This window comes from Pteropus medius, unplaced genomic scaffold (assembly GCF_902729225.1).
Source record: "Pteropus medius unplaced genomic scaffold, Ma_sr-lr_union100, whole genome shotgun sequence".
In the NCBI taxonomy this organism is placed as follows: domain Eukaryota; kingdom Metazoa; phylum Chordata; class Mammalia; order Chiroptera; family Pteropodidae; genus Pteropus; species Pteropus medius.
Window position 1 is genome coordinate 105,621 of NW_024341754.1, and position 27,326 is coordinate 132,946.

The 27,326-nt window shown below is 41.5% G+C and overlaps 1 protein-coding gene across 1 annotated transcript in view; it reads right to left on the reverse strand.

Moving 5' to 3' along the window:
- Positions 1–368: 368 nt before the first annotated feature.
- Positions 369–27,326, reverse strand: part of LOC120593399 (dehydrogenase/reductase SDR family member 2, mitochondrial-like) — a 53,932-nt gene continuing 26,974 nt past the window's right edge. Inside the window, exons 2-10 of the mRNA XM_039851220.1 lie at positions 11,652–11,687; positions 10,931–10,968; positions 8,841–9,025; positions 6,217–6,394; positions 5,588–5,689; positions 2,457–2,527; positions 1,454–1,505; positions 1,037–1,183; positions 369–530 (exon numbers count right to left, since the gene is read on the reverse strand). Coding sequence (XP_039707154.1) covers positions 369–530; positions 1,037–1,183; positions 1,454–1,505; positions 2,457–2,527; positions 5,588–5,689; positions 6,217–6,394; positions 8,841–8,974 — 846 coding nt within the window. The 5' untranslated portion in view covers positions 8,975–9,025; positions 10,931–10,968; positions 11,652–11,687. The remainder of the gene's footprint in view (positions 531–1,036; positions 1,184–1,453; positions 1,506–2,456; positions 2,528–5,587; positions 5,690–6,216; positions 6,395–8,840; positions 9,026–10,930; positions 10,969–11,651; positions 11,688–27,326) is intronic.

The following is a 27,326-nucleotide window of genomic DNA, read 5'->3' on the forward strand; positions in this document are numbered from 1 at the left end:
AAACTTTTAAAGCACAGAGGACAGACAGAAGGAGCTGGGATCCTTCAGGGGCCTGAGATTCTGGTCCTGCCCTTGATGGTCCCTGCGAAGCACCAGCCCCGTGAACTCCCTTGGCTCCACAGCCCAACACCAAGAATCCAAGAACCCGTGTGTTGGTTGGATCACAGCAGCCAAATTGACAACACTCGCTCAGAGGGTCACGAGGATAAGACTAATGGGGCTTCTTCCTCAGGCCTGGCATGAGCGAGCCCCCAGATTGTTAGTCCGGCAGAACTCTGGACTCTGTCCCTAGAGCTTAATGATCTCCTAGCTCACCCATCCTCAGGAACCTAGGCCCAGACCCACAGCTCTGCGGCCCCCAGGCCCCGTCACAGACGAGGCGAGAAGCCAGCCACCACAATGTTCTCGCCAGTGATGTAGCTGGCATCTGGAGAGCATAGGAAGGACGCGAGTCCTGCACAATCCTCAGGCTGCCCGACCCTGGATGGAAGGAGCACAGAACACAGTGTCAGCGATCTTAGACTCTGCTTCTACTGCTCTGGGGCTCACAGGCCAAGGTGGGAGTGGGCTCCCTGGAGTGATGGGGTCAATTTGGCAGAACCACTTGCACCCTCCAGGGCTATGTGGAGCCCAGGCTTCAGCAAAAGGAATGGCCAGAAGACAGGGAGAGGTCTGCTCTTGAGTTAGGCTCAGACGACCCTCCCCAAAGGTACCCAGACCACCGAAGGATCAAACCCCACTTGCCTCTGCATCGACAGTGCCTTGACTATGTTCCTCGTAGGCTCGTTCTTATGTAACTGGGCAAAGAGAAGAGATGAAGGAGTCAGTGCTGCCAGAACAAGAACATGGGACGTCCCCGAGGTAGTCACATGACAGAGCACTCAGGACAGGTTTGCCCCTCTTGATGTTGATGGACTGGGTCGTGGCTGAGTTCAGAGGACAGTGAGGGCCTCATCTGTAAGGATGCTGATCCTCTTTATCCCTTAGTCTTTGGGAAGGGTTTCCACTGAGCCAGGCTAGAGAACGGAGGGCACACCCAAGTGCTCACCACTTTGCTGAAGTCAGTCTCTATTATTCCTGGAACCAGGCTGTTCACCCGGATGCCCTTAGGAGCCAGCTCCATGGCCAGCACCCTGGTGAGGCTCAGCAGGGCTGTCTTACTGACGTTGTAGACACCCAACTCCTAAGACCAGGTGAACAGGGGTTAGGAGGACATCAGGGTGTGGAGGAAAGTGTCAGTTGAAGTTCTCACCTACAGAGGATCACACTTGGCCTAAACCCAGAGCTCAGACACACTCCCCAGCCTGGTCTGAGGGAACCAGCAGCTACATGGGCACCAGTTCAGCCTAGGGCGGCAGGAGCAAGGTGGGGGTCTGTCCCAGACACTGACCCTGTGGGACTCTAGGAAACCCCCCATCTTATCCCAACCAAAACATACGGAGCAAGCACTCACCACAACTGGCAAATAAGCTGAAACGGAGGAGACCAAGATGACAGCACCCTTCCTGAGAAGACACAGACAGACACAAGAAGAGAGAGGAAGCTGAGAACTAAATTTTAGTGCAGCGCAAACCTCACACAGGTCCTACTACTATCCGCATTTCACAGCTACAGAAACCGAGGCTCACTGTCAATGGGTGGCAGACGTAGGAATGCAACCCTACGTCTCTGACCCAGTGTCCGTGCTCAGAACCATCATACTCCCCTGCCTCTCCCTGGGGGGAGATGAGCAGAAGGCCAAGTGCGTGGGGAAGAGGGCAGAGTGGGCTTGGCGAAGGCACCACGGCTGATGGGACATGCCTAGCGACGGGCCACCTCCGAGAAGCAGATCAGTCAGGAGGAGACAAGAAGTGACTGTCAAGAACTTTTCTTTCTCTCCAAGACAGTCCCCAGCCAGTCCCTAAAGGGAGTGTCTGCAAAGAGAAGCCAGAGGAACATATGTGTCCTGAGGGAAGTGGTGGCCAAGTCCCTGACACGAGACAGAAATTTGGGATCTGGACCAGAAGCAGGGTCCCTGAAGATCAAGAAGCCAGGAAGGAGGAGGGGCCTGTGATGGTTTCTCCCTGTGGGCAGAAGTGGGGCACACCCTGCCATAGGCTATCAGTTGGTGAAAAAAAAATTGGCTGGTTGTGAAGAAACCAGAGTAGATGAGGGTGCCGATGGACGGCTCACAGGATAAGGAGCTAAAGCACAGCCTCTTCCCAAACTTGGTGATATCAAGGCCAAGGAGAACACGCCTGGGCCCCTGGAATATCACCTTCATTCTGCGGTCACTAGAATTAGAAGCCGTAGCTGCACTCAGGGTGAGGAGGGGCGGGGGGGCGGGGCAGGTGATCCCAGGGAGACCTGTTCTGTCCTCTCCCACTCTCAGCTGTGCCCTGTGCTCTCCAGACTCAACTCCTGGGCCTCAGTCTCCCCAACTGCCACCAGTCCCCACCCCAACCCAGTAGCCATACCCTCTCTTCTCCATGTGGGGCAGCATCTGGCTCAGCAGCAGAGCTGGGGACTTCACATTGACATCCAGGATCTGAAATCAGAGCAGGGACACGCTGGAGGGTGGCGAGAGACACAGTCAGCCCAGGCCTGTTCTCACAAGACACTTGGAGTCCTACAATTTTGCAGCAAACCCAGATGTGTGCAGAGCTGAGACACTACTCGCCCTTCTGACCCGGCAAGAACTATTTCTGACTTCTAATGGTTTAATAGGTACACGGCTTCGGGAGAGGCCTGCGAGCAGAGCCCTGACAATGTGAACTGCTCAGGGCTGGGGTGAAGGAAGAAAACGTTCAAACCTTTTAAACAAACTATGGACGTGCACATAGAAGTTGTTTGGGATGTTTTTGGTTCTGTTTGTTTGTTTGTTTGTTTGTTTGTTTGTTTTTACGCCTACAACACCTGGTCTTCCTAGGTGGTCTCCCATCCAAGTACTAACCAGGCCCGACCCTGCTTAGCTTCCGAGATCAGACGGGGCAGATAGAAGTTGTAAACAGAGGCCACAGGAAAAAGATTAAAGAACGTGTGGAGGGAAAGTACAGACAACAGGGGAGATTTCTGGAAGAAACTTCTTTGTCTCTCCGTGTTTTTATTTGTTTTTGCTCTTGCCTTGTCCCAAGAGAAATGAACATACTCAATGCAACAGCCTGGAACAAATCAAACAGGTGTTGTGCATGGAGCAATGGAGACTAGGAAAAATAAGTCTAGAAAAATAAGGAAAACCTAGAGAGAGGTTGGTGCCCGCAGTTCACAGCCGTGATTATTCTATGTTCACAAACACGCATGCTGTGAGGGCCTATATACACTCTGGTTTATTGCAGACACGGTTCTGGGCTTTTCTGGGCCAAAACATAAACGGAAACACGACAGAGAACTGCCATTCTGGGAATTAGGTGTCCATGCTGATCTTGTCTCTGATTACATCCTGGATCTGGGCTTAGACATAAGTGTCCCTGGCCCTCTGTCTGGGAACTCTGCCTAGTGGGCCTGGGGACAGGGGGGAATTAGGAGGGGAACTGGCAAGGAAAGAAGCAGAGACTGAGCCCGGGACTGGACAGACTGCCAGCTGGGACTAGAGTGGCATCAGGGATCGCTCCTGTGGAGTGCTGTCTTTAGTGAGGTCGACTGCGTCCCTTGTCTTTAAGAAACGAGGCTGCCATCTGGAACTGACCAGCTGGTCCATCGTTTTTCCCACTTCTCATCCCCTACCACTCGACCCCTTGGATGTGGACAGGGAAAATGCTTCAGCTGAGCGTGCGGAGGCCCATCTGATAACAGGTGCCCGGTGTTGGGATGCCCTCCAGGACTGCAAATCGTGGCTCAGATGTATAAAGGGGGTACCAGTGTGAGATTCCCAATAAGAAGAAATTGAGGGTTAGGCTAAGGGCTTCCTGGTCACTCTCTGTTCAAAACAGAGTCCCACCCGCCACGGGATGTCTGCCCTAAGCTCCATGTGTGTCAGCTCCGTGGGCGATGGGCTGCGACAAGGCCCCTCCTTGACATAGGAGCCAAATGTGAGCCAAGAAAAAGGTGAGAGTCCCTCTCTTGCTCGGAAGAACTGCACTAATAGCGAGGAAGGAAGAGTAGCTCTGTGTGCCACCAAGTTCTGAGTAGGGACAGTGAGCCTGAGGAGGGTACATGCTGCAGAGTCCTTGAAGAAGGGATGGAGGAGACGCGGTGGGTGCTACATGAGAGATCCCAACCCACTGGAGAGGATGGCGGTCTCCCGGGGAGGTGCTCAGACTGGCCCAAGGGTAAGATGAGCAGGAAGAAATTCCTCACAGGACACCAACCGAAAATTGCATCCGGGCAAAAGCAGAGCATTGGCTAAATTCTAAAATCACTGTGTGACCATTTCACCTCCAAAATGGTGGCAGCTGCAATTGGGGGACGATTTCTGTCCAGTGGTACAGAACTGCGTGTGGAATAGCAAGTTTGGGGGATAAGGGAGCAGCATAGAAAGTAAGGTTGGCTGTCAGCAAGTACTCCCATCTTCAGGAGGGAAGATTTCAAACGGCTTCGAGAAAAAGAGTCGTGAACCCACGCATGAGACACTAGCGGGGAAAATGAGTCCGGAGGGTTCGGAGACTGTCAGCAATGAAATCCCAGCTACATGATCACAGATTATCCTTCGGAGGTATTAGGAGAGCTGGAGAGCCTGGAGGCTGCTGGCAGGGCCTGCAGGAAGTTCAGATTCAGATCCTGACTGAGGGTGGAGGGAAGGGCACCTGGCCAAGGACAGCTTGCAGGAGAGGCCAGCCTGAGAACAGACTGGCAGAGTGAGGAGAACTGGGGAGGGCAGAAGGAAATGCTCTAGCCCAGTGCCTGGGGCAGAAGGGAATGCTAACCATTTCAGGGAGAATGTGACTTCATCTGCCCATCTAGTCCATCAGTGGGACAAGAGAACAGGACACAGGGGTGAATGGAACAGGAGTCCTAAAGAAGCCGAGATAGACCTCACGGTGTTTGACCAGGCCTCTCCTGGACCCTTGTGCACCAGGTGGCAGGATTAAGTGGATTCAGTGAGTTGGAACATCTCAGCCCATGGAAAGTTGGCAGGCGGGTCCCGGTCTGACCCGTGCAGCAGGTTCATCTGATGGACGGACAGTGAAGAGCCCTCGTCTAGGAAAGGCAGAGAATCTCAGCAGCGGGAACGGGTCGCCAAAGAAAAGCACCACCACCGATATATGTGCCCACCACAGGATATAAGGACATAAATTACTGACAGAGAGCAGAGACCTTATAATTTGGGGTCCTGCCAAGAACAGAGACTTACTCCCTCAGCTCTGTTTCAAGAGCCTGGAGCAGTGCCTGGCACTTAGCAAGCTGTCAATACATATTTGCTGAATCAGTGCAAAAGGGGTGGGAAGAGAAAAGAAAGCAGAAAGAGCTAATGAACTAGCTTTAAAATCACACAGACCAGAAAGTAGCTTCAGGGCACATTTGGGGCACACCTGTGGTCAGGCCTGGCCCAGCGCCTGTAGTTACAGTAACTTTAGGAGGGAAGGGAGAGGCTCAGTGGGCGTGGCGCCTGCTGGAGCCCAGTACAGAGCTGGTACCTCAGCCCCTCAGCCAGCTCCCAAAAGCCTCTTACCTTGTCCCATACCTGCTCACTGGTCCCCAGGATGCTCCCCACCAGGGGGTTGACTGCAGCATTACACACCAGGAAGTCCACACCTCCGCTGTGCTCCAGAGCCTGCAGGGAGGGGCGCCATGAAGGGCAGGGTGAGTGTGGAGCTGTGGAGATGATGGCGTGAGGAGAACAGCCCAGCTGCATGGTGCATTGAGGCAAAGCATGTGGATTAGATACTGTCTCAACCAGGAAAGATGACAGCCTCTGTGAGAACCAAACTCTTGCTGAAGGTAAGTGCCCTGGCTAGGCCAGGGGCAGACTGTCTGTGCTGAGGGCCTCAGGGGAGGAAAGTCTTCTCCAGGAATCTCTCTGTGGGCTTGGGATGGGAAAATTCCTTTAGACCCCTCTTTACCCATAGTTCTCTCAGGGTGTGGGGGTAGGGGGTGAAAGGGAGAGAGGGTCCTCTCATGAACAGGCCACTTTCCAGAGGGCCAGTGTCTGCTCAGTTCAACTGTGAGCAATCGTGGTCTCAGGTGGTGTTATCGGGCCTCTGGACCCCATCCTGGTCTCTGCTCCAACCAGGGCTGAGCAGTGAATGAAAGGATGGGCATGTTCTCCTCCTTGTGTTTTTCCACCTTTTGACACCTCACCTTGGACACCAGCTGCTCCCGGTCCTCCGCCTTCCCCACATGGCACACGGTGCCCGTCACACTCAGCCCCTCTCTCTGCAGTGTCGCCACTGCCTGGTTCACGTTTTGCTGCTTCCGGCTGCTAATTACCACGTGGGCCCCATCCTGGGCCAGACGCCTGGCAATAGCAAAGCCGATCCTGTGAGCAGAGAAGGCTATGATGGCTTCAGCCCTCCCTACCCTCCTCCTGGGAGCCTGATCATGAGACACAAATTGAGTTTCACAGTGTGGCCCAAGAGCTGCCTCCAAATCCTTTGAGTGGGAAAGAGAAACTATCGAACACTTGCTATGCATCAAGGCCTTCACCAAGACTACGCCGCTTAATCCTCACAACTCTATGTTTAACAATCATATAAATGAGAAGATTTTCATATCAGCTTAGGTAAAGGGAATTTTTTTAAAAGTAGGGTTCCATCCAAATGAGAAAATATATTCGCAAGCAATGCCTCCAGTAAGGGCCTAATATCCAAAATATACAAAGAATTCATACAACCTGATAACAACAAAAAAACAAACAATCCAATGAAAAAATGAGCAGAGGACCTGAACAGACACTTTCCTCAAGAAGACATACAAATGACCAACAAACATAAAAGGACGCTTAACATCGCTAGCTATTAGGAAAATGCAAATCAAAACCACAATGAGATACCATCTCACACCTGTTAGAATAGCTATAATCAACAGGACGAGTAATAACAAATGTTTGAGAAGAACCCTCATACACTGCTGGTGGGACTGCAAGTTGATGCAGTCACTATGGAAAACAGTATGGAACTTCCTTAAAAAAACTAAGAATTGGTCTACCATATGATCCACCAATCCCTCTGCTGGATATTTACCCCAAAGACTTGAAAATATATATCCGAAAAGATACATGCACACCAATGTTCATAGCAGCATTATTCACAGTGGCCAGGACATGGAAGCAACTGAAGTATCCTACGATAGATGATTAGCTAAAGAAGCTGTGGTACATATATACGATGGAATATTACTTGGCCATAAGATGAAATACTGCCATTTGCAACAACATGGGTTGATCTTGAAATAATCATGCTAAGTAAAATAAACCAGACAGAAAAAGTTGTAAACTACATAATATCACTTATACGTGGGATATAAATCTAAAAGCAACAAACGAACATGGCAAACAAACAGAGACTCATGGACATGGGCAGTAGACTAGTGGTTACCAGAGGGTAAAGGGGAGAGGGAGGTAGGTGGGGTAAAAGAGTTCAAATATGTGGTGACAGAAAGAAATCTAACTATGGGTGGTGAATATACAATGTAATATAAATATGACTTACTAACTAAAATAAATAAATAAATAAATAAATAAATAAATAAATAAATAAATAAATAAATAAAAGATGACTTACTGTTGAATCATACATTTGAAACTTATTGGATTTCATTAGCCAATGTCACCATAATAAAAATAAATGAATAAATTAAAAAATATATAGATATACTCTGAATTTCCAAAAAAAAAAAAAAAGTTTCATCGGACATTTGTATATGTACTGGGCACCCAGTATAAATTGTGAAGAACCTTTAACTGCCCAAGCTCTTCTCCCTCTGTTCTAGTCAGAGGCCTCTGGTATAAATTGCAGTTTCTCTAAGCCTAACTCAAAGCTTTTTAAGCCTTTCTCAAAGCTTTCCTCTGCTTTGCTGTTTAGAACTTTCATGCTGAAGAAAGTGCTCTGCCCCCCAACCCTCATCTCCTTACTCTAGGGAGGTCTAAAACACTCTTGACTGGGGCTAGTTGAGCCCTTGTTATACATATTTCCCCTCTCTTCTATAAACGATCTGGGCAGCTTGGAATTTTGAATGTATCCATTGGTTATGAAGGCTGGACACTGCGCACAAAGATTGAAAACAAAACGGGAATCTGGAAAGTCTGGAATGATTAAAAGGTTCTAAAATACAGGGATCTAAGCTGGTGATGTTAGGAATCATGAAAGGTCAAAAGGAAGACAGAGCCCCTCTTCCCAGCTGCAGTGACAACTCATTACAGACTGTGGCCTGATGTGGCAGTTAGAGGACCAATGGAATTAGAGAGATCCAAGCAGAGATGTGACGAAGAGAGGTTCCTCTATAAAAGCTCTCGGAGCTGGCCTTGAGACACCACCTTGCCCATTGCCTCGGTGCCTCTGGGCACTCTGCAGTCTATGAAACCCCTAAGTCTGAGAGGCAAATGGATCTCAGGCTTCTCCCTGTTAGACTAGGACCCTAAAAGACTGTTGCCAAGTGACCCTGAAGGATGGAGAGAGAGGGCTGTCCTGATGATGATAGCAAGATCAATATCAAGGTTACCTGCCAGTAAATGGCAGAGACTAGATTCAAACACTGCTCTAATTGACTCTGAAGCAGATAATTTTCCAACTGCATTATTCTTGGAACTTAGAAACCAGATGTTTTAGTGCGAGGCACTGAGATTTGGAGTTAATGGTAAATGCCAATGCTGTGTAATGAGGTGGGGGTGTCAGGCAGGGATGTGTGAGAAGGACATCCCCTGCTCTGGTGTGGGAATACTGACATCCTCTGGTCACCAGCTAGCCAGAGACTCCCCATCCACTCACCCTTTTGTGGATCCAGTGATAACAGCCACTTTTTCAGCCAGGGCACCGCTCCAAATTAGTCTTTTGTCGCTCATTTTTGCTGAGAGAGGGGCCAAAGAGCAACAAAGACCCTTAAACAATGAAGCCCTGAGCATTGTGGTCACTATCTGGCCTTTTTCCTCCTGGACCCAAAGCTGGGGAAGAACCTGGGAAGACAATCACATCATGAACCATGTTAAGATCTGTGTCTCCACCCATAATCCATGGGAGGGTTCCACTGAAGTCTCTGACAGATGTCCTACTATGCTTTAAACTTACCAGGAAACTGCTGAGCCGCTCATGTCCTTTCCACGGCCTGTTCCCCAGAGGGGCTTCCCGTTGTAGTGAACCTCACCAACAGAGCAGACATGGACAGCCACGGTGTCGGGCCCCTGGCAGATGCCTGAGTCATATAGCCCGACTCACCTCCATACCCCAAACAGTATTATTCTAAGGGTCACCTTTGTATTTCCCTCCACACATCCATTTTCCACGAAGAATCAGCATCGAACTTTCTTCTCAACTTTCCCAGCCTGTTGCAACCATCCTGGCCAAAGTCCTGTCACCTCCCCAGTCAGCTCCAACCTCCTTCGCCCTCGGCTCCCCACCTGAATCCACAGCATTGCCCCTTCATCAGACTTAGTAAACTTGTCTGCATTTCTGACATGCAAGTTGCTTCCCCTCATCACAAATGACTCTCATCCAACTATAGATAAAAATCCAGCCACTCCCTCCTTGTTCTAAAACTTTCTTAGGGCCTTCACTTCACCCTTCTGGCCCCCACGCCATACTGTCCAGACCCACCTGCCCAAAGATCCCATGGCACCTCATGTCATTGTAACTGTATCAGCTACACCTCATATCCACAACCACTTTCTCTCGATCCACATCTTTTTCCTAACTTTCATCACCTTCTTATGGGGAGATCAAGGAACAACGATTGTCTTAGTTGGCTATGTCAGAAGCACACTTAAAAAGCTAGTAGTTTCTTTGGAAATGGCCTGGGAGGCCATGTTAGGGGAGCGGGGGGGAGTGAGACAGAGGAAAAATAACCCATAAAAGGTGCATTATCAATGGAACTCTGGGCAATCATTTGAGTTTCAGAGTTACCTCAGTCAGAGGGCAAGGGTTTGGACTTAGGGTGACCAAAACTTCCCAGGACTGCAAGTTTTAGCATGGAAAGACCGACATTCTGGGAAACTTCTCAGTCCTAGGCAAACCAGAACAGTTGGTTACTCTCACAGGGGCGTATTTCCAACTCCTGTAGATCATTGGTTGAGGATTCCTCGTGGGGTGGAACAGAGAGGTGACCAGAGGGCAGAGAGAGAGCAGAGGACCTAGGTAAGGTGGGATGATATGGTAAGGCCATAAGGTTTTGGACTTTCTCTTATAGATTTAAAAAAAAAAAAGCTCATGGAGTTTTTTTTTACAAATTGATAATTTCTACGTAAATAAATGATGATCACACTCAGGAAGGCATAAGCTTCATTCTAGGCCCTAATGACTAAAATAGCTAGTTGGTGTTTCTCTAGTGTTCATTTTTTGTCTTAATTCTTATTCCACTTTCTGAGTAGTCTACCCCAGTCTTTCTACCACTATTAGGTGCCTACACAAGTAGGGAATTAATATAGAAAGCTAAGTGAGCCCTTCCCAGGGAGCAAAATCATAGGGCTCTGAAAACAATTCAGTTCAGGTCTACACTTAACATAAAAGCCTTAGACAACCTTGCCCTTACTACCTTAATCTCTGGGCTTCGAAGCAAGTTCAATCTTGTTGATTTCAGGGAGTATTATAGACTGAATTGTGTTCTCCTGCCCCCAGATTCATTTATTGAGGCCTTAACCTCTACAGATTTAAAGTGTGACTGTGTTTGGAGTTGGGCCCTTTAAAGACAAGAATAAGGTCAAATAAGGCTGTCCAGGTAGACTTTATCCAATCTGACTGCTGTCCTTGTGAGAAGAGAAAACTTGGACACACAAAAGAGATGCCAAGGATGTATGCACACAAAGAAAATGTCACATAAAGAAACAATGAGAAGGTGGCTATCCACAAGCCAAAGAGAGAAAGCAAACCTGCCAATACTTTGATCTTGGACTTCCAGCCTCCAGACCTGTAAGAAATAAATTTCTGTGGTTAAGCCCCAAAGCGTGTGGTATTTTCTTATGGCAACCCTGGCAAACCAATATAAAAATAAACCTCAATCACATTCGTAACACTTTACATTATTACCTGTTAATCTCCTTCAACCTTTCTCTCAACGGTAAAGGTGCTTTAAGGGTTTCAGACCAGCAAAAAGTATCCTTGGAAACAGAGATTAGAAGGGAAATCATGAACCTCAGACTCACAAATTTGGAGAGAGCAAGGGGCCTCTGGTGATGTAGATAAAATAGATTGTGCTTCTACAGTGGAATAGTATCAGAAAGTCAGTTAAATGGCAAGAAGAGGTTAAAAAAAAACAATATCTATGGTTTTCTACTCGATCCCTGATCTTCTGAGACTGATTATAGAATCACAAAATATGTGTCCCCATTTTTGGTGCAGAAAATGTGGTTACCATTGTTGACCTCCCCCTCCCATGGAGAGTGATACGACAGGGAGCAGCTGGCCTTCATCTATATTCAATCCAGGTGACATGTTATTTCATATTCCCAGTCTTGGACTGTGTCTGGTATAGAGTTGACTTACAGCCATAGTTTTTAAAGACATACAATCCAAAAGAACCATAATAATACACAGACTTGTATGTAAATGCTTTCCTTCGCAAGAGGTGAACTTTAATCCCTCCTCACCCACCTCGAGGGGGAGTCTTGCTTCCAAAGAATCAGCAGCCTAAAAGGAAACAATAACAACTTTACAGTGGAAAAACCAGGCAGCCCTTTCCCTAACCGAGTGATCCAAGTTAATTTAACATCACCATGTAAGTTGTGCTGCTATCGTGTGCTCCCTGATATGATGAAATAAGAAGGACGTTTTACCTTGTGGTGTTCTTCCACCAAATATACCATCCCGGTCTAATCATGAGGAAAACATCAGACAAACCCACATTAAAGTACGATATCTTGACCAATACTCTTCAAAATTGTTAAGGTCATGAAAAATAAGACTGAGAAGAGTTCATGGTTAGAAAGAGAATAAAGAGACATGAGGATTAAATGCAACGTGGTATCCTGGATTGGATCCTGGACAGTGAAAGGACTATAGTGAAAAAATTAGTGAGATATATATAAAGTAAGTAGTGTAGTTGTAATATCGTACCAGTGTTACTTTCTTAGTATTAATGAATGTACCATTGTTTTATACAGGATTTTAACATCAGGGAAAACTAGGCGAACTATCACTGCAACTTTTCAGTAAATCTAAAATCATTCCAAAATAAGAAGTTAATTCTTCAATTGACCAACTACGCACACCTTAGCGGATTTTGAGAAACTGTTTCTTAAATTTTGAATGTAGAATTTGGCAATGATTATTAAAGTTGTGAATAGTAAAATCCGTTACTATAAATTTTACAACTTGAAATTAGCTGTGCACTTAGAGGTTTGGGGTAACTCGTATGAAAATTGGCCTGTTCTTAAATTTTTGGAAATACGTTCCAGGTTCATTGTGAAAGCTTTCAGACTCAATTCCAGGACAGCGGATTCACAGGAGGGCTCAGATGGAACCCTCTCACCCCTCCAGTGCCTGGCCCTACAAGCGTCCTTCTGGCCTGGGTCTCCTAGGGTAGGCCCGCTGGCAGGTGGTGCCTCTGGCAGTAGTGTGGGGGAATGGGGATTTGACCTGATATTTCTGGGTACAAGAGAAACAAGAAGGTTAGAACTTCCTTTGATAAGGATCTGAGTCTTGCCCTTTAAGACTCTCTATTCAAGCTCTGGCCCTCTCACTGGTGACCAGTGCCGATAAGAGGTATGTGTCTCCTAGAAGACTCTGGCCTTTCCAGTCTCTTCAGCCCTCTGTCCCCATGGGGACACCTACCTGAGACTGATGGACTCCGTGCTTTTCTCTGATCCTTGAACAGAGAGGCCTGGAGCTCTACTGATCACCTTAGTACTCTTGCTTTTTATAAGAGCTTCATCCTATTTACTTTTGTCTTTCAGGACACTCCCCTATCCACCCTGTTCCCCACCCACAACACTCCTAAGCTCTTTTGATTGAATCACGGTAACATCTAAGGTAAATGTGATCATTGTTACCTGTAATGTCCCTGCATAGTTCCTCCTGAGGCAATATCCGCCTCCAAAGCTGCTCCAGCTAGGTCCTGGTAACAAACGGTCTTGGAGGAAGACAAGGTTTTACATTCCCAGGGACAGTACAGACAAAAAGGCATGGGGTGCTGATTGCAGGAAGAGGGAGGGGACTTAGATGAGGGAATGGACAGTACATAGGCCATTAGCGTGCCTGTGTGTGTGTGCATTGCCTGACATTTAGGAAGCCATCTGCATCTGTTTGGTAAATAAATGTTTATATATGACATAGAAAAGGGAGAGGCATGTATCTCCCTAGAGGGAGCCTGTAAAAAAGTAGAGTCACTAATTGAAGTACTGAAAGCTATGGGCCATAGAAAAATATTTCAGTAGATTTTTGTCAGATTCTATCCATTTTAGACCAAGCCACCAGTAGTACCATCTCTTGATGTATATTTGTCATGATAAATTATGTTTCTGTTTTCTGACATCTGTTTGGAAATTCTGCTCGTTCTCTGCAGATATCCTGATATGGAGATCACTGTTATGCAGTTTTTGAGTGCTCCAGAAATTATTGCTAAATGACAGACTGACAGTAAACAATGGGGTTACATGAAATTTAAAAATGTGTTTATCTGATCCCTGAAAGTGCTTTCATCCTTTATAAGCCATAGACTCGGTCAATTGTGAAATATTTCAAATGAATAGAAAAAAATAGTGTTATATAGCCAATACTCACTTTTAGCAAATATTCTCAATTTCCCTATTTGCTTCATTATTTTTTAATCGGAAATATTACAACTCAAATAGAAGCCCCTTTTTGTGCTTTTCCAACATCCTGTTCCCCTTCTCTTTACCCTCCCCAGCAGCGGCCACTGTCTTAAAGTTGTGTGCATCCTTCTTGTTCACGTTTTTACATTTTTACTGTACATGCATTTATAAATTACACGTATTGTTTTGCTTGTTTTTAAGCTTTATTACCAAAAATGGCATTACCACACCGTACCTATCATTCTGCAACTTACTGTTTTTTGTCAACTTTATATTTTTAGAATCGAACCAAGACCCATGCATCTCTAGTCTCTGCATGGACTGGAGCATCCTCATTGGTTGAATATACACAATATATTATCCATTTCCTGTTGATGGACATTTAGGTTGTTTTTTGATCCAATTCGTAGAATACTGCCATAAACAGCCTCGTGCACATCCCCTAGCACCACACATGGGTGAGCTTTTCTCTAAAATTTATATTGGAAAGAGGAAGCTGGGCCAAATACACAACTTGATCTTCACTATGTATTGCTACGTTTGTTTCCCAAAGACGTTATACCAATTTACACTCGTACGAGAGCTCCTATTCCTCCACATCATTCCTGATGCTTGTGCTCTCAGACATTTCCATTTTTGTCATTCTGATACATGTGAAAAAATATCTTGTTTTATTTTTCATTTCCCTGATTATCAGTGAGATTGGTTTTCTTTACCTGTTTGATGGCCATTCAGTGTTCCTCTTCTGTAAATTGTCTGTTCATTCTCTGTCCATTGTTTATTGGATTGTTTATCTGTTTCTTATTGATTTTTAAAAATTATTTGTATATTCTGAATGCTAATCCTTTTTGGTGGACTACTTGCTTTACCTCTACTTTTTACAATTATCTAACCCCCAGGTTATCACTCCTCACTCCTTGAAGATTTTAGGACCTGATCTATTGCCTCTCTTCTCAGTACTAGGTTTGTCTTAATTATTAGGGATTTCAATATCCACAAGGAAGATCTTCTTAGTCCCCGATCCCCTCACTCTCAGTGATTCTTCTTCCCCCTCCCCCAACCCACCCACTCCCAGAGTCATGCCTGGGATCTTGCATTACCAATGATAACATTCTCTCCATTATCTTGATGACCAGCATCCTACTCTTTCACTTCAACCATTCTTCAATCTTAATGGAACTTGCTATCCATTGACCTACCAATTTTATACATCCCCTACCACTCCGTGTTCTCACTTCCTACCTTGACTAAGCTTTTAATCCGCATTCCATCTTATAGTCTCTTCTCTGTATGTGTAGTTGTTCCCTTGCTCCCCTCTTCCTCTCTTGAACTTTTCTGGAAAAACCCCAACACTAAATAATATGACTCTCTATTCACTCCCTAACAGCACACTAGCAAATGATACTTGCTAGGGAAAAAGTTGAAGTCAGGAATAATGGTACAACAATGGTAAAAGTAGGAGTGGTATTCTCTTGTGAATGAACCATGGTAAAGGATCTTTCTTAAATTCATGGCCACAAACCTTAGGAAGGTCTTTAGTGATGCCCTTCAATCCTGCTTTACTTCTCTAGTTGATTCACTTGCTCATATTCTTATAAATCATCATTTCATAACTTCTCTTTCTTCAAATTTCAAACACCTCTCACTTTCTCATATTTCCCCGATGACTTTGCTTCTGATTGTACTGAGACTATAGAAGCAATCTGAAAAATATTGCCAATGCCTACATATGTTGCCAGCTCTCTGCTTTCCCTTCTGTTACAGCAGATAAACTGTCAGTGCTCCCCTGTAAAGCCAACACTTCCACTTTTGCCTTAGGTCCCGTTCCTTCTCACCTCAAAGATATTGTCCTCTACCGGATCACTCCCATCAGCATATATATATATTTTTAAATTATTTATTTAAATTAGTTTCAAGTATGCAGTACATTGGTTAGACATCTATATAGTTCATAAAACGATCCCCACAATTGCTCCATCCCTCCCCTGGCCCTCCACCTAGCCATCATATTAATGCTAACTGCATTCCTTCTGCCCTGCTCCCCATCCCTGCGACCATCCATCAGCTGCTAATTTGTACTTCTTTAACCTTTCACTACATTCTTCCAGTCCCCCAAACCTCCCTCCCCTCTGTCCACAACCAAATCATCTACTGTATTTGTGAGTCTGTTTTTGATTAGTTTGTTCTTTTTATTCCTTAGATTCCACATATCTTCTCCTAGTCAGTTGTCTTTTTGTTAATATCCAAATATATATATATATATATATATATATATATATATATATATATATATAATACAACTCAACAACAAAAAAACAAACAATTCAATTAAAAAATGGGCAGAAGACCTGAACAGATACTTCTCCAAAAAGGAAATACAGATGGCTGATAGACATATGAAAAGATGCTCAAGGTCGCTAGACATCAGAGAAATGCAAATTAAAACCACAATGAGATATCACCTCACACCTGTCAGAATGTCTATTATCAATAAATAAAAAAACAGCAAGTGTTGGCAAGGATACTAAGAAAAGGGAATCCTCATACATTGTTGGTGGGATTGCAAATTAGTACAGCCGCTATGGAAAACAGTGTGGAGGTTCCTCGAAAAATTAAAAATGGATATACCTTTTGACCCAGCAATTGCACTTTTGGGTATTTATCCAAAGAAAACCAAAACAATAATTCATAAAGATGTATGCACTCCAGTATTCATGGTAGCGCAATTTATAATAGCCAAGATATGGAAGCAACCTAAATGCCCATCAACAGATGATCGGATAAAGAAATTATGGTTCATATATACAATGGAATATTACTTAGTCATTAAAAAAGATAAAATCCTACCATTTGCAATGACATAGAACGACCTAAAGGTTATTATGCTGAATGAAATAAGTCAGACAGAGAAAGATAAATACCATGTGATTTCACTTATATGTGGAACCTAAGGAACAAAAAGAACAAACTAATCAAAAACAGACTCAAATATAGTGGACTATTCGGTGACGGACAGAGGGGAGGGGATTTGGGGGGCTGAGAGAATAGGGTGAAGGGTTAAAGAAGTACAAATTAGTAGTTGATAGTTGGTCATGGGAATGGGGAGCACAGCAGAGGGAATGCAGATTGTTTATTTAAGTTTTTTCTTGTTTCTTGAGGTAGGCCTGTATTGCTATGAATTTCCCTCTTAGAACTGCTTTCGCTGTGTCTCATAAATTTTGAGTCATTGTGTTTTCATTTTCACTTGTCTCTAGGTATCTTTTGATGTCCTCCTTGATCATATTAATAACCTATTCATTGTTTAGTAGCATGTTATTTAGCCTCCATGTGTTTGTGTATTTTCCCGTTTTTTTTTTCTTGTAGTTGATACCTAGTATTATAACATTGTGATCAGAGAAGACAGTTGCTATGATTTCAATTTTCTTAAATTTATTGAGACTTGATTTGTGTCTTAACATGTGGTCTGTCCTTGAAAATGTTCCATGTGCACTTGAGAAGAATGTATATTTTGCTGCTTTGGGGTAAAATGCTCTGAAAATATCTCTTAAATCCCTCTGTTCTAGTGTATCTTTTAGGTCCATTGTTTTCTTGTTGATTCTTTGCCTGCAAGATCTGTCCATTGGTGTCAATGGAGTGTTAAAGTCTCCTACTATGAGTGTTATTACTCTTGGTCTCTCCTTTTATGTCGATCAATAATTGCTTTATGTATGTAGGTGCTCCTATGTTGGGTGAGTATATGTTTACTAGGGTTATATCCTCTTGATTTATCGATCACTTTATTATTATGTAATGCCCTTTTTTTTATCTCTTATTATAGCCTTTGTTTTGAAGTCTATTTTACCAGTTATAAGTATTGCTACCCGGCTTTTTTTTTTTTTTCATTTCTGTTTGTGTGAAATATCTTTTTCCATCCCTTTACTTTCAGTCTGTGAGTGTTGTTTGATCTGAAGTGGGTCTCTTGTAGACAGCATATGCATGGATCTTATTTTTTTATCCATTTGATTACTCTGTGTCTTTTGATTGGAGCATTTAATCCATTTACATTTAAAGTGATTACTGATAGGTACATTGTTACTGCCATTTTATTACTCATATTTGTTACTTCTATTTTCTTTTTTACCCCTCTTCTTTTTATAGAAGACCCTTTAACATTTCTTGTAATGCTGGCTTGTTGGTGATGAATTCCTTAAACTTTTTCCTGTCTGAGAAGCTTTTTATCTCACCTTCCATTTTAATCGAAAACCTTGCTGGGTATAGTATTCATGGTTGTAGATCTTTGTTTTTCATAACCTTTGAATATTTCTTGTCATTCCCTTCTGGCCTGCAAAGTTTCCATTGAAAAGTCAGCAGATATTCTTATGGGGTCACCCTTGTAAGTAATTAGTTTCCTTTCTCTTGCTGCTTTTAAGATTCTCTCTTTGTCTTTGACTTTTGGCATTTTATGATGTGTCTTGGTGTAGGTCTGTTTGAATTCCTCTTGTTTGAGACTCTTTATACTTTCTGAACTTGTATGTCTAATTCCTTTGCCAGGTTAGGGAAGTTTTTTGTTATTATTTCTTCAAATAGATTCTCAATCCCTTGCTCTCTCTCTCTTCTTCTTCAGGTACTTCCATGATTTGGATATTTTTACGCTTCATGTTGTCCCATAGGTCTCTTAAACTATTCTCATTTTTTAAAATTCTTTTTTCTTTGTGTTGTTCTGATTGGGTATATTCTGTTACCTTGTATTCCAATTTGCTGATTCAGTCTTCTGCTTCGTCCAATCACTGTTGAATCCTTCTAGTGTATTCTTCATTTTGGTATTGTATTTCTCATTTCTGTCTGGTCCTTTTTTATGGTTTCTATGTCCTTTTTTATACTGTTGAGGTTATTATTTCTTCTTTCATTGTGCTCATCCATTCTCCCCATAAGTTCGTTGAGCATCCTTATAACCATTATTTTGAACTCTGTCTCTGGTAGGTAGCTTAACTCCATTTCATTTAGCTTATTTTCTGGAGTTTTCTCCTGTTGTTTCATGTGTGGCATGTTTCTTTGTTTTCTCATTTTATTAGCCTCTCTGTGTTCGTTTCTATATGTCAGGAATATTTGTTTTGTCTCTCAGCCTTGGCCAGATGTGGAAGGTGTCCTGTGTGGCCCAGTGGTGCACTCTCCCTGATCTTCTATCTTGGGGGCTCCGGACGTGATCTTTGTGTGGGTTGTATGTGATCTTCTGTTGTCATCAAGTTTTATTGTTGTTAGTAGATCAGTGGATGAGATTAATGCTCAGATCAGGCTGACTAATTGTGGGAACTGGCTGCACCCACAGGTAAGAGTTGTTGAGTGACATTTGCCCTAGCAACCTTGTATACTTGTTGCCACCATCCTTTTCTGTATCACTAATGAGACTAGTCAGGAGTTGCTTCATTGTGGTCTGGTGCCAGCCTCTAGATGCATTGGTTTTGTGGCCATTTGGGAGGGTCTCACACGTAAGCCAAAGTCAGCTGCTGCTTTTGATTGCTCAGGGCTACCCGGTAAGAACTACAAAGTGATCCGCAGATGGTTGTTGCCTATGCTGGATCAGCTTTGATGTGGCTCCTTTATATTATCAGACATACGTGTTATGATCAGCTGGACTTCAGGTGGTTCTTCATGTTGATTATTTTATAATTTGGTTGTAATTTCAATGAGGACCTGGGAGGAAATGAACCCTGCTTTTACCTAGTCCACCATCTTCCCCCTTCTCTTGTTTATCTCCTATCTTAAAAAACTCCCTTAAGACACATCCCTCTCAACTACCATCTCATTTTCCTTCTTCCCTCTGCAGAGCAACTCCTCAAAAGATCATCTACACTCATCCTCTCTACTTTCTTTTTCTCTAGTATTTTTAACTGGTTATTGTGTTGTATGGCAACATTATTGATTTCACACATTGATCTTGTGGCTAGCAAACTGCTGAATTATCTTATTAATTCTAGTATCTTGCATAGAGTCTATGCATCAGCGAGTATTGAGTTTTTCTCTTTCTTATGAGTTCTTTGATCTTGCTTCCTTCTTTTTTCTTACCATATTGATTAGAACCTCCAGTATAAGGTTAAATAGGAGGGGTGCTGCAGGCATCCTTGACCTATTCCCGACTTCAATGGGAATATAATCAGGATTCACCTTTAAATGCTATTTATCATAGGTGTTTAGTAGAATTCTATACTGAGTTAAGAAAATTCCCTTTTAGTTCTAGTTTGCTAAGAGTTTTTAGATTTTAAATTCTGCAGAAGAAAATTTTGCTTCTATTGAGATGATCATATAGATTACTCTTTTGATTTGTTTTATAACTAGATTATAGTAATAAATTTTCTGTTGGTGACCATCCTTGTATTTCTGAGATAAGCTCTACATGACAATTATTTATTCTGTGTATGTACTACTACAACTTTGTAATTATTGCATCTATGTTCATCATTGAAATTGGTCTGTAATTGTCTTTATCCTGGTTTTAAATTGATTATTTAAAAACGAGATGGAAGTTTAGCTTACACTTAGGATACGTAAAGCCACAAGAGAATATTACTTCCACTTAGTGATGGAAAATACAGATTATCTACAAAAGCATGACTATTCTTGACTCCATCAGAGAGCTGAGGCAACCATGTGAACTGAATTCCGAGGATTGACTACAAGACCCTTGGAAGAAAGATGGAACACACAAACTGTTTCACTGTTGTCAAAGCATGAGAGAAAGAGGTGACTGCTATAAAACTGGGTAGGAAGAAAGCAGCTAAAATTTTAATGAATTCTTGAAGGTCAGTATGGGCTAGCACGCAGTTTAGAACGAAGTTTCTCAGCTTTTTGCTATTGACATTTTGGTCAAGATAATTTTTTATTATGAAAGGCTGTCCCATGAATTGTAGAATAGTTAGTCGCATTCCTGGTTTCTACTTGCTAGGTGCCAGTAGCAACCCCCTCTCCCAGTTGTGATAACCAAAAACGTCTCCAGACATTGTCAAATGTCCCTTGGGAAGCAAATTGCCCCTGATCAAGGACCACTGGTTTAGAACAATGGAAAGCCATACACAGAAAGTCTGAACTCACTCACAAGCTCTTTTTTATGGGCCTCTGCCAAGTGCTAATGAAACAGATGAGGTGGGGTGGTGGGAAAACCCCAAATTAATTAAAAAGCAGAGATTGTCAGATTTGATACAAAACACGACCTACTTAATATGTTTCTACAAGAAACTCTAAGTAAAAAAAGATAAGTAGTTTAAAAGAAAAAGATGGAAAAAGAGAGATCATGTAACACTAATTTTAAAAAGCTGAAGGAACTATTTTAGTATCAAAAAGTAGACTTCAGAACAAAGAATGTTGCCAGAAATAAAGAGGAATATTACATAATGAAAAAGGGATCAAATTATTAAGATTTAACTATCCTAAGTGTGCATGCATCTAAAAACAGAGCTTCAAAATAGATAAAGTAAAAACTGATAGAATTAAAGAAGAAATAGGATAATCTGCATTTATAGTTGAAGACTTGAACACTTCTCTCTCAGTAATTGATTGAGAAAGTAAACAGAAAATCAATAAAGATATGGGAAACCTAAACAATATCAACCAACTTGACCTAATTGATACTTATAGAACACCTCACTCAACAAGAGCAGGATATGCAGTTTTCCCCAAGCATCCATGGAACTTTCATCATGATAGATCATATTCCTGGGCCAGAAAATAAATCTCAACAGACTTAAAAGGATTAAAATTATACAAATATGTTTTCTAGCCTATCAGGATTAAACTAGAAGTAGCAAAGATGTCTGGAAAATCCCTAAACATCTGGAAATTAAACAACGTACTGCTAAGTACCCATACATCAAAAGAGAAATCACAAGAGAAATTTGAAAATATTTTAATTAAATGAAAATGAAAACACGATATGTGAAAATTTGTGGGATGTAAACAAGTGCATATTGTAATTCTCTCTCTCTCTCTCTCTCTCTCTCTCTCTCTCACTGCCTTACTCTAAAACACATTGTGTATTAAAAAAGATGATCCATTTCTGGTTGGTAAAACACATCTATAAAACCACCTTGTCCTACTGCTTTCATTTAGAGGGAGCAGGAAAACAAAGTTTGACTATTGATTCTGTTTCTTTAATATTTTATTTTTCAGCTTTTAAGTGATGTTTGTTCTCCCATTGTTAACATTGCTCTCACATTTGCACTTTTAAGAAAGGAGGGTGACAAGAGGAAGAGGACCCTCCCTGGAATGCAGACCCTGTGAACACAGCAATTCCCAGTGTGCCTCTCTGTGAGATGATGGAAAGCTCAGGGGGTGACTGAGCCTTGTAAGTGCTCCCTTTCCAGCAAAGCCTACTCCTTAACCCATTCTAGATGACATGGAATTCATCTATAACCCACAATAGGTGAGGACCAAGAATGGACATACCTCACCAATGATCATTTGTGCATTTCTTTCTGTTTCTTGATCAGGTTTTCCCAGAGGTTTGTCTATTTTATTAGTCGTTTTTAAAGAACCAATTCTTAGTTTTGCCTGTCATCTCTATTGGTTTTCTCTCCCTATAGAGCTGGGAAGACGGTGGTGGTTTGGTTTGATGTTGCTTGGTTCGTTGCTTGGTTTGTTGGCTTTTGGTCTCCACCCCTACTCCTTTGCATCAGCCTCTCAATTCCCCTCACTAGTGGCAACCAGAGTTACCAGTTTTTATGTTTCCTTCCCAAAAGATTTTGCTCATGTATTAGCAACTACATACATTTATAAATTTACTACAGTTTTAACTCCTTTTTATAAAAGAGCAGCATATTGTTCACAGTGTCCTGCTCATTGCTTTTTTCATTTAATATTATATCTTACATTATTATGAATCACTGCATATCGAGAGTCCTCATTTAACAGTTACAAATAGTGTTTGTAATTTAGGGATGTTTACTATAATGTAATCGATCTTTTGATTTGTATAAATAGTAGGGCAATTAATAGCATTTTTCATATATCATTTTGCTTATATCTGTAGACTAAATTAGAAGTGAAAGTGTCAGACCAAAAGGCATCCATGTTTGTTATTTTATTAGATATTGCCAACTTGTCATCCATAGATGTTGCACCAGTTAGCACTACTGCTAGCAATGTATGAGAGGACCTGATTCATCACATCCTAAACACCAGTGTTTAATCGATTTATTAGATCTTTACCTATGTGATAATTTTAAAATGGTATTTCAGTATAGTTTAACACTGTATTTCTTTCTTTACTAGTGAGGTTGAGTATTTTTCATATATTAGGAGTCTTTTTTCTTTTCTGTGAACACCTATTCAAATTCCTAGCCCATTTTTTACTAAGGGTTCTTGTCTTTTTCTTATTGATTTGTAGAGGTTCTTTATGCATTTGGAAAATTAAGCCTTAGTCTATAACATGCGTTGCAAATACATTCCTCTGGCTTGTTATTTGTATTTTAATTTTACTTACAAATAAATAAAGCCCACTTGATAGACTCTATAAAACTAGGTATTCTCCTTACTTATCATCATTAATTTTTTTTTGTCTTAAATTTTATATGGTCTGATTTAATATTGCTTCTCCAGCTTTCTTTTAGTTAATAACTGCTTGGTATATCTTTTTCCATCTTTATGTTTATAATCTTTACTATCACTTTTTTTCCCTCAACCTCTTGTAATCAGCTTCTAACTAAATTTTGTATTTCTTTGTTTAATTTAATCTGCTTGTCTTTTGATAAATGAGTTTATCTATTTCTCATTTATTGTGACTATTGATAACTTTGACTTATTTCTGCCATATTTTATTGTGTTTTCTGTTTGCCATCTGTATTAGTTTACCAGGCTGCTGTAACAAATTACTATAAACTGGTGACTTAAAAACCCAGAAATCTATTTTCTCACCGTTCTGGAGGACAGAAGTCTGAAATCAAGGTGTTTGTAGGGGCAGTTTCTTCTGGAAGCTCTAGGGCAGATTCCATTCCTTGTTGTAAGTTCTCATGGCAACTGGCATTTCTGGGCTTGTGGCTGCATCACTCCAATCTCTGCCTCTGTCTTCATATGACCAACAACTCTTCTCCCTGTGTATCTCTCTTCTGTCTCTTGACACTTATCATTGGACTTAGGGCACACCCAGATAATCCAAGATGATCCCATCTAGAAAGTCGTAATTTAATTACATGTGCAAAGACCTTTTTTTCTAAATAAGGTCACATTCACAAATTCCCAGAATTAGTATGTGGACATATCGTTTTTGTGGCTATCTCGACCTACTATAGACCATCTTTATTCTTTATTCTTTTTTTTTTTTCCTCTTTTCTTGACTAATGTCAGACTGATAAATTTTTTGTCTTTTTACCTCTGCTTGTTCAGAAACTATGGATATTTACATTAATTTAGTAAGTACCCTTCAATTTTAACCTGTATATAGCCATAAAATTTTCTTATAAAATCTTTTTTTTTTCAGTATTTTCATTCTTTTACAAAAAAAGACAAAAAAGTTAGCATACTTTCATTTCACAATAAGCGACCCCCAACCCAATCTTCTGTGTTATTTTGTGTACTATGGTGGTCTCCAAAATTTTCAAACACCCGATTAATAAACTTTAAACATTCATCTGCAATGTACGTCTATTTATTTATTTATAAATTACATACATGCATCAATTATCAATATATTATATAAATTATTAAATAAATACAAAAATATACAAATAAATAAATAGAATATAAAGATAAAATTTCTAATATTTTCTTTCTGAACATAAGGGGATAATTTGCTAACTCTCTGAGGTGCATATTTCACTTTCAAAATAACACACTAAGTATATTAACAAGAAATTTACTGCCAGTTCAAAATTGCATTTACCAAAATATTTTACAAAACAGTTATTGCCATTGCTTCTTGCTTTCTACATCTTCCCTCTCAGTTCAGTCATTTATTCTTAGATTTCCAGTAGACATATTTGGAGGCTTTCCCTCTTTTTTCTTCTCTCTGTGCTATATATCTTCTGTACTGTCTTCCACGTAACTTATTCTCTCTTTGACTTTTACTTTGAGAGTATTCATTCTTTTGTCTAATACCTTCATTAGAGAAATGACATGATTAAGCACCATGGAATCAGACTGATACTCTGTTTTGAATCCTTGTTCTACCCATGACACCCTGTGAGAAACTGGACAAGTTATTGCAGCTCAGTTTCCTCATTTGTAGTGGTAATAATAGTAATCCCACTTCATGGGATGATTGTGCTGATTAAATTAAATTTAATGACTTAATGTGTTTAAAGCATCTAGATTTGTGCCTGTCATATATTAAGTGCTTAATAAAGTTAGCTGTTTTTATTTCTAATATTGCTGAATTGAAGTTAAAGAATGTAGTTCGCACTCATGCTCACTCTCCTCATTGGTGGAAAGTTTTATTGACATTTTTCTAGGGCTTTATCTTGTAAAGAATTCTGTGGGCATGTCTTTGTGTTTTGGTTTGCAGAATGAAGAGCTGCAGACCAACTCTCTCCCTAAGGACTAGAAAACTGGACAAAATATTTTTCATGTGTTTGAAAGCATCAGAATGCTATCAAAAGTTAACTAGGCTCAAATCCTGGGAATCAATAAGAGAATGAGTAAATAAAACTTGGAATATATACATAAAATGGAAAAATATACAGTATTAAAACGAAGTAACTACATCCATATATATCACTGTGGATAAATTCAAAAATGTTAAGTAAACAGTAAAAGATGTAAAATATTGTATGCAATCTGATATTAATTATGTAAAACACCACACATATACTACATATTTTCTGTGGGTACAAATGTTTTGAATAAAAAAATTTTAAGTCTGGGGAAAAAAAATACTAAGTTCATGAGCATGGTTAACTTGGGTTCAAGGGAGAGGGGATGAAGAGTAGGAGAGTTGTCAAAGGGGCTTTCGTGTAAAAGGATAAGCAAAAGACAATGGAATATCTGACATATGCTATAACATGGAGGAATCTGGAGGACGTTATGCTAAGTGAAATATGCCAGTCACAAAAAGACAAATACTGCATGAATCCACTTACAAGAGGTGCCTAGAGTAGTCAGAGTCACAGAGACAGCAAGTAGCACTGAGGTTGCCAGGGGCTGAGAAGAGAGAGAAATGGGGAGTTATTGTTAAATAGGTATAGAGTTTTAGTTTTACAAGACGAAAAAAGCTATGGAGATGGTTAGCGGTGATGATTGTGCAACGTTATGAGTGTATTTAATGCCATTGAACTGTATACACTTAAAAAAAAGTTAAGATGAGAAATTTTATGTGTATGTGGCACAATTTTTAAAAATTGAAGAAAGACATTAGAGATATCTATAATGGCTTAGTTTTTAAAAACTAGACAAGTTTTTAAAAGACTAAAATGAAAATAGAAGAAAACAGGTAATTAAGATATACTTAGCTCATCTATAAAGTGCTTTTAAAAGCAGAAAAGAGGGGATGACAAACTGTGTCCTAGGAGTGGGCCAGGCTAGGCCCTCCATGGCCATTGTCTACTGTCAGGATGTGGGAGCCGCAGGGAAGGGCTGTCAGAACCTGAAGCCTGCTTATTAATAGCAGCTCCTTGTGTGCCTTATTTTGTGTATATCCAGGACTTGAGGTTTGTTATCTCATTGAATTCTCACGGCAGCCTTTTGAGTTAAATACTATAATTATTCCCACTCAACAGATGAAAAATTTGAAGCTCAGGAAGAGTAAATAATTTGCCAAAGTGACAAACTAGTAATCAGCGGAGCTATGATTTGTATCCAGGCACACACAAACCAGAACTCAGACTCTTAGCCACTCTTTTGCAATGTGTGTTTTCTAGTAAACTGCAGGTTAATGCCCACACACTTATTGTGGCATTAGATGTAATCCAAAGCGATAGCTATATGAAGAGTATGTGGGTTTTTTGTCCATTAACATGACAGAGTCCTTATATTCAGAAAGATAAAATTTGCAGATGCTCGTGTAGGAGACCAAAATTTGCCACCCCAAAATGTGTCTCTCTGACATGGAGATTAATTAATGGAGATTCTTTTTAAGAAACAGAAGATTTCAGTAAGTTTTTCTTATTGCCTCCCCCTTAACAGCCCAAGACATTAGATAAAGGGCCTGTTCTGGAATAGAGCTATCACCTGAGATATCCAGAGTATGGGCTAGTGGTGGGGCAGACCTGGCAGGGCTTAGAAATCAGAGTCCACCCTGTGTCCCATTGTCTCTGCAGGGCCCAGCAAACCTTTGTTTATCAAACATGTGCTTTTCAAAACATCTCCATGAGAATTGCCTTCCTCCCCTTTGAAGTCCCAAACCGATAGCCCCTTCTCCTTAGCTTGAGAGGGCATATAAGCCTCAACTGCTTGATATGTCCTTAGGCCCCCACATATTCTCATGGAACATCGTATGTACGAAATTAAAGCGGATTTTTTCCTGTTAATCTGTGACATGGCAATTTAATTCTTAGACCAGCCAAAAAGGGCCTACAAGGGTAGAGTAAAATTCCTTTCTCCCTGACACCTGCCCTCT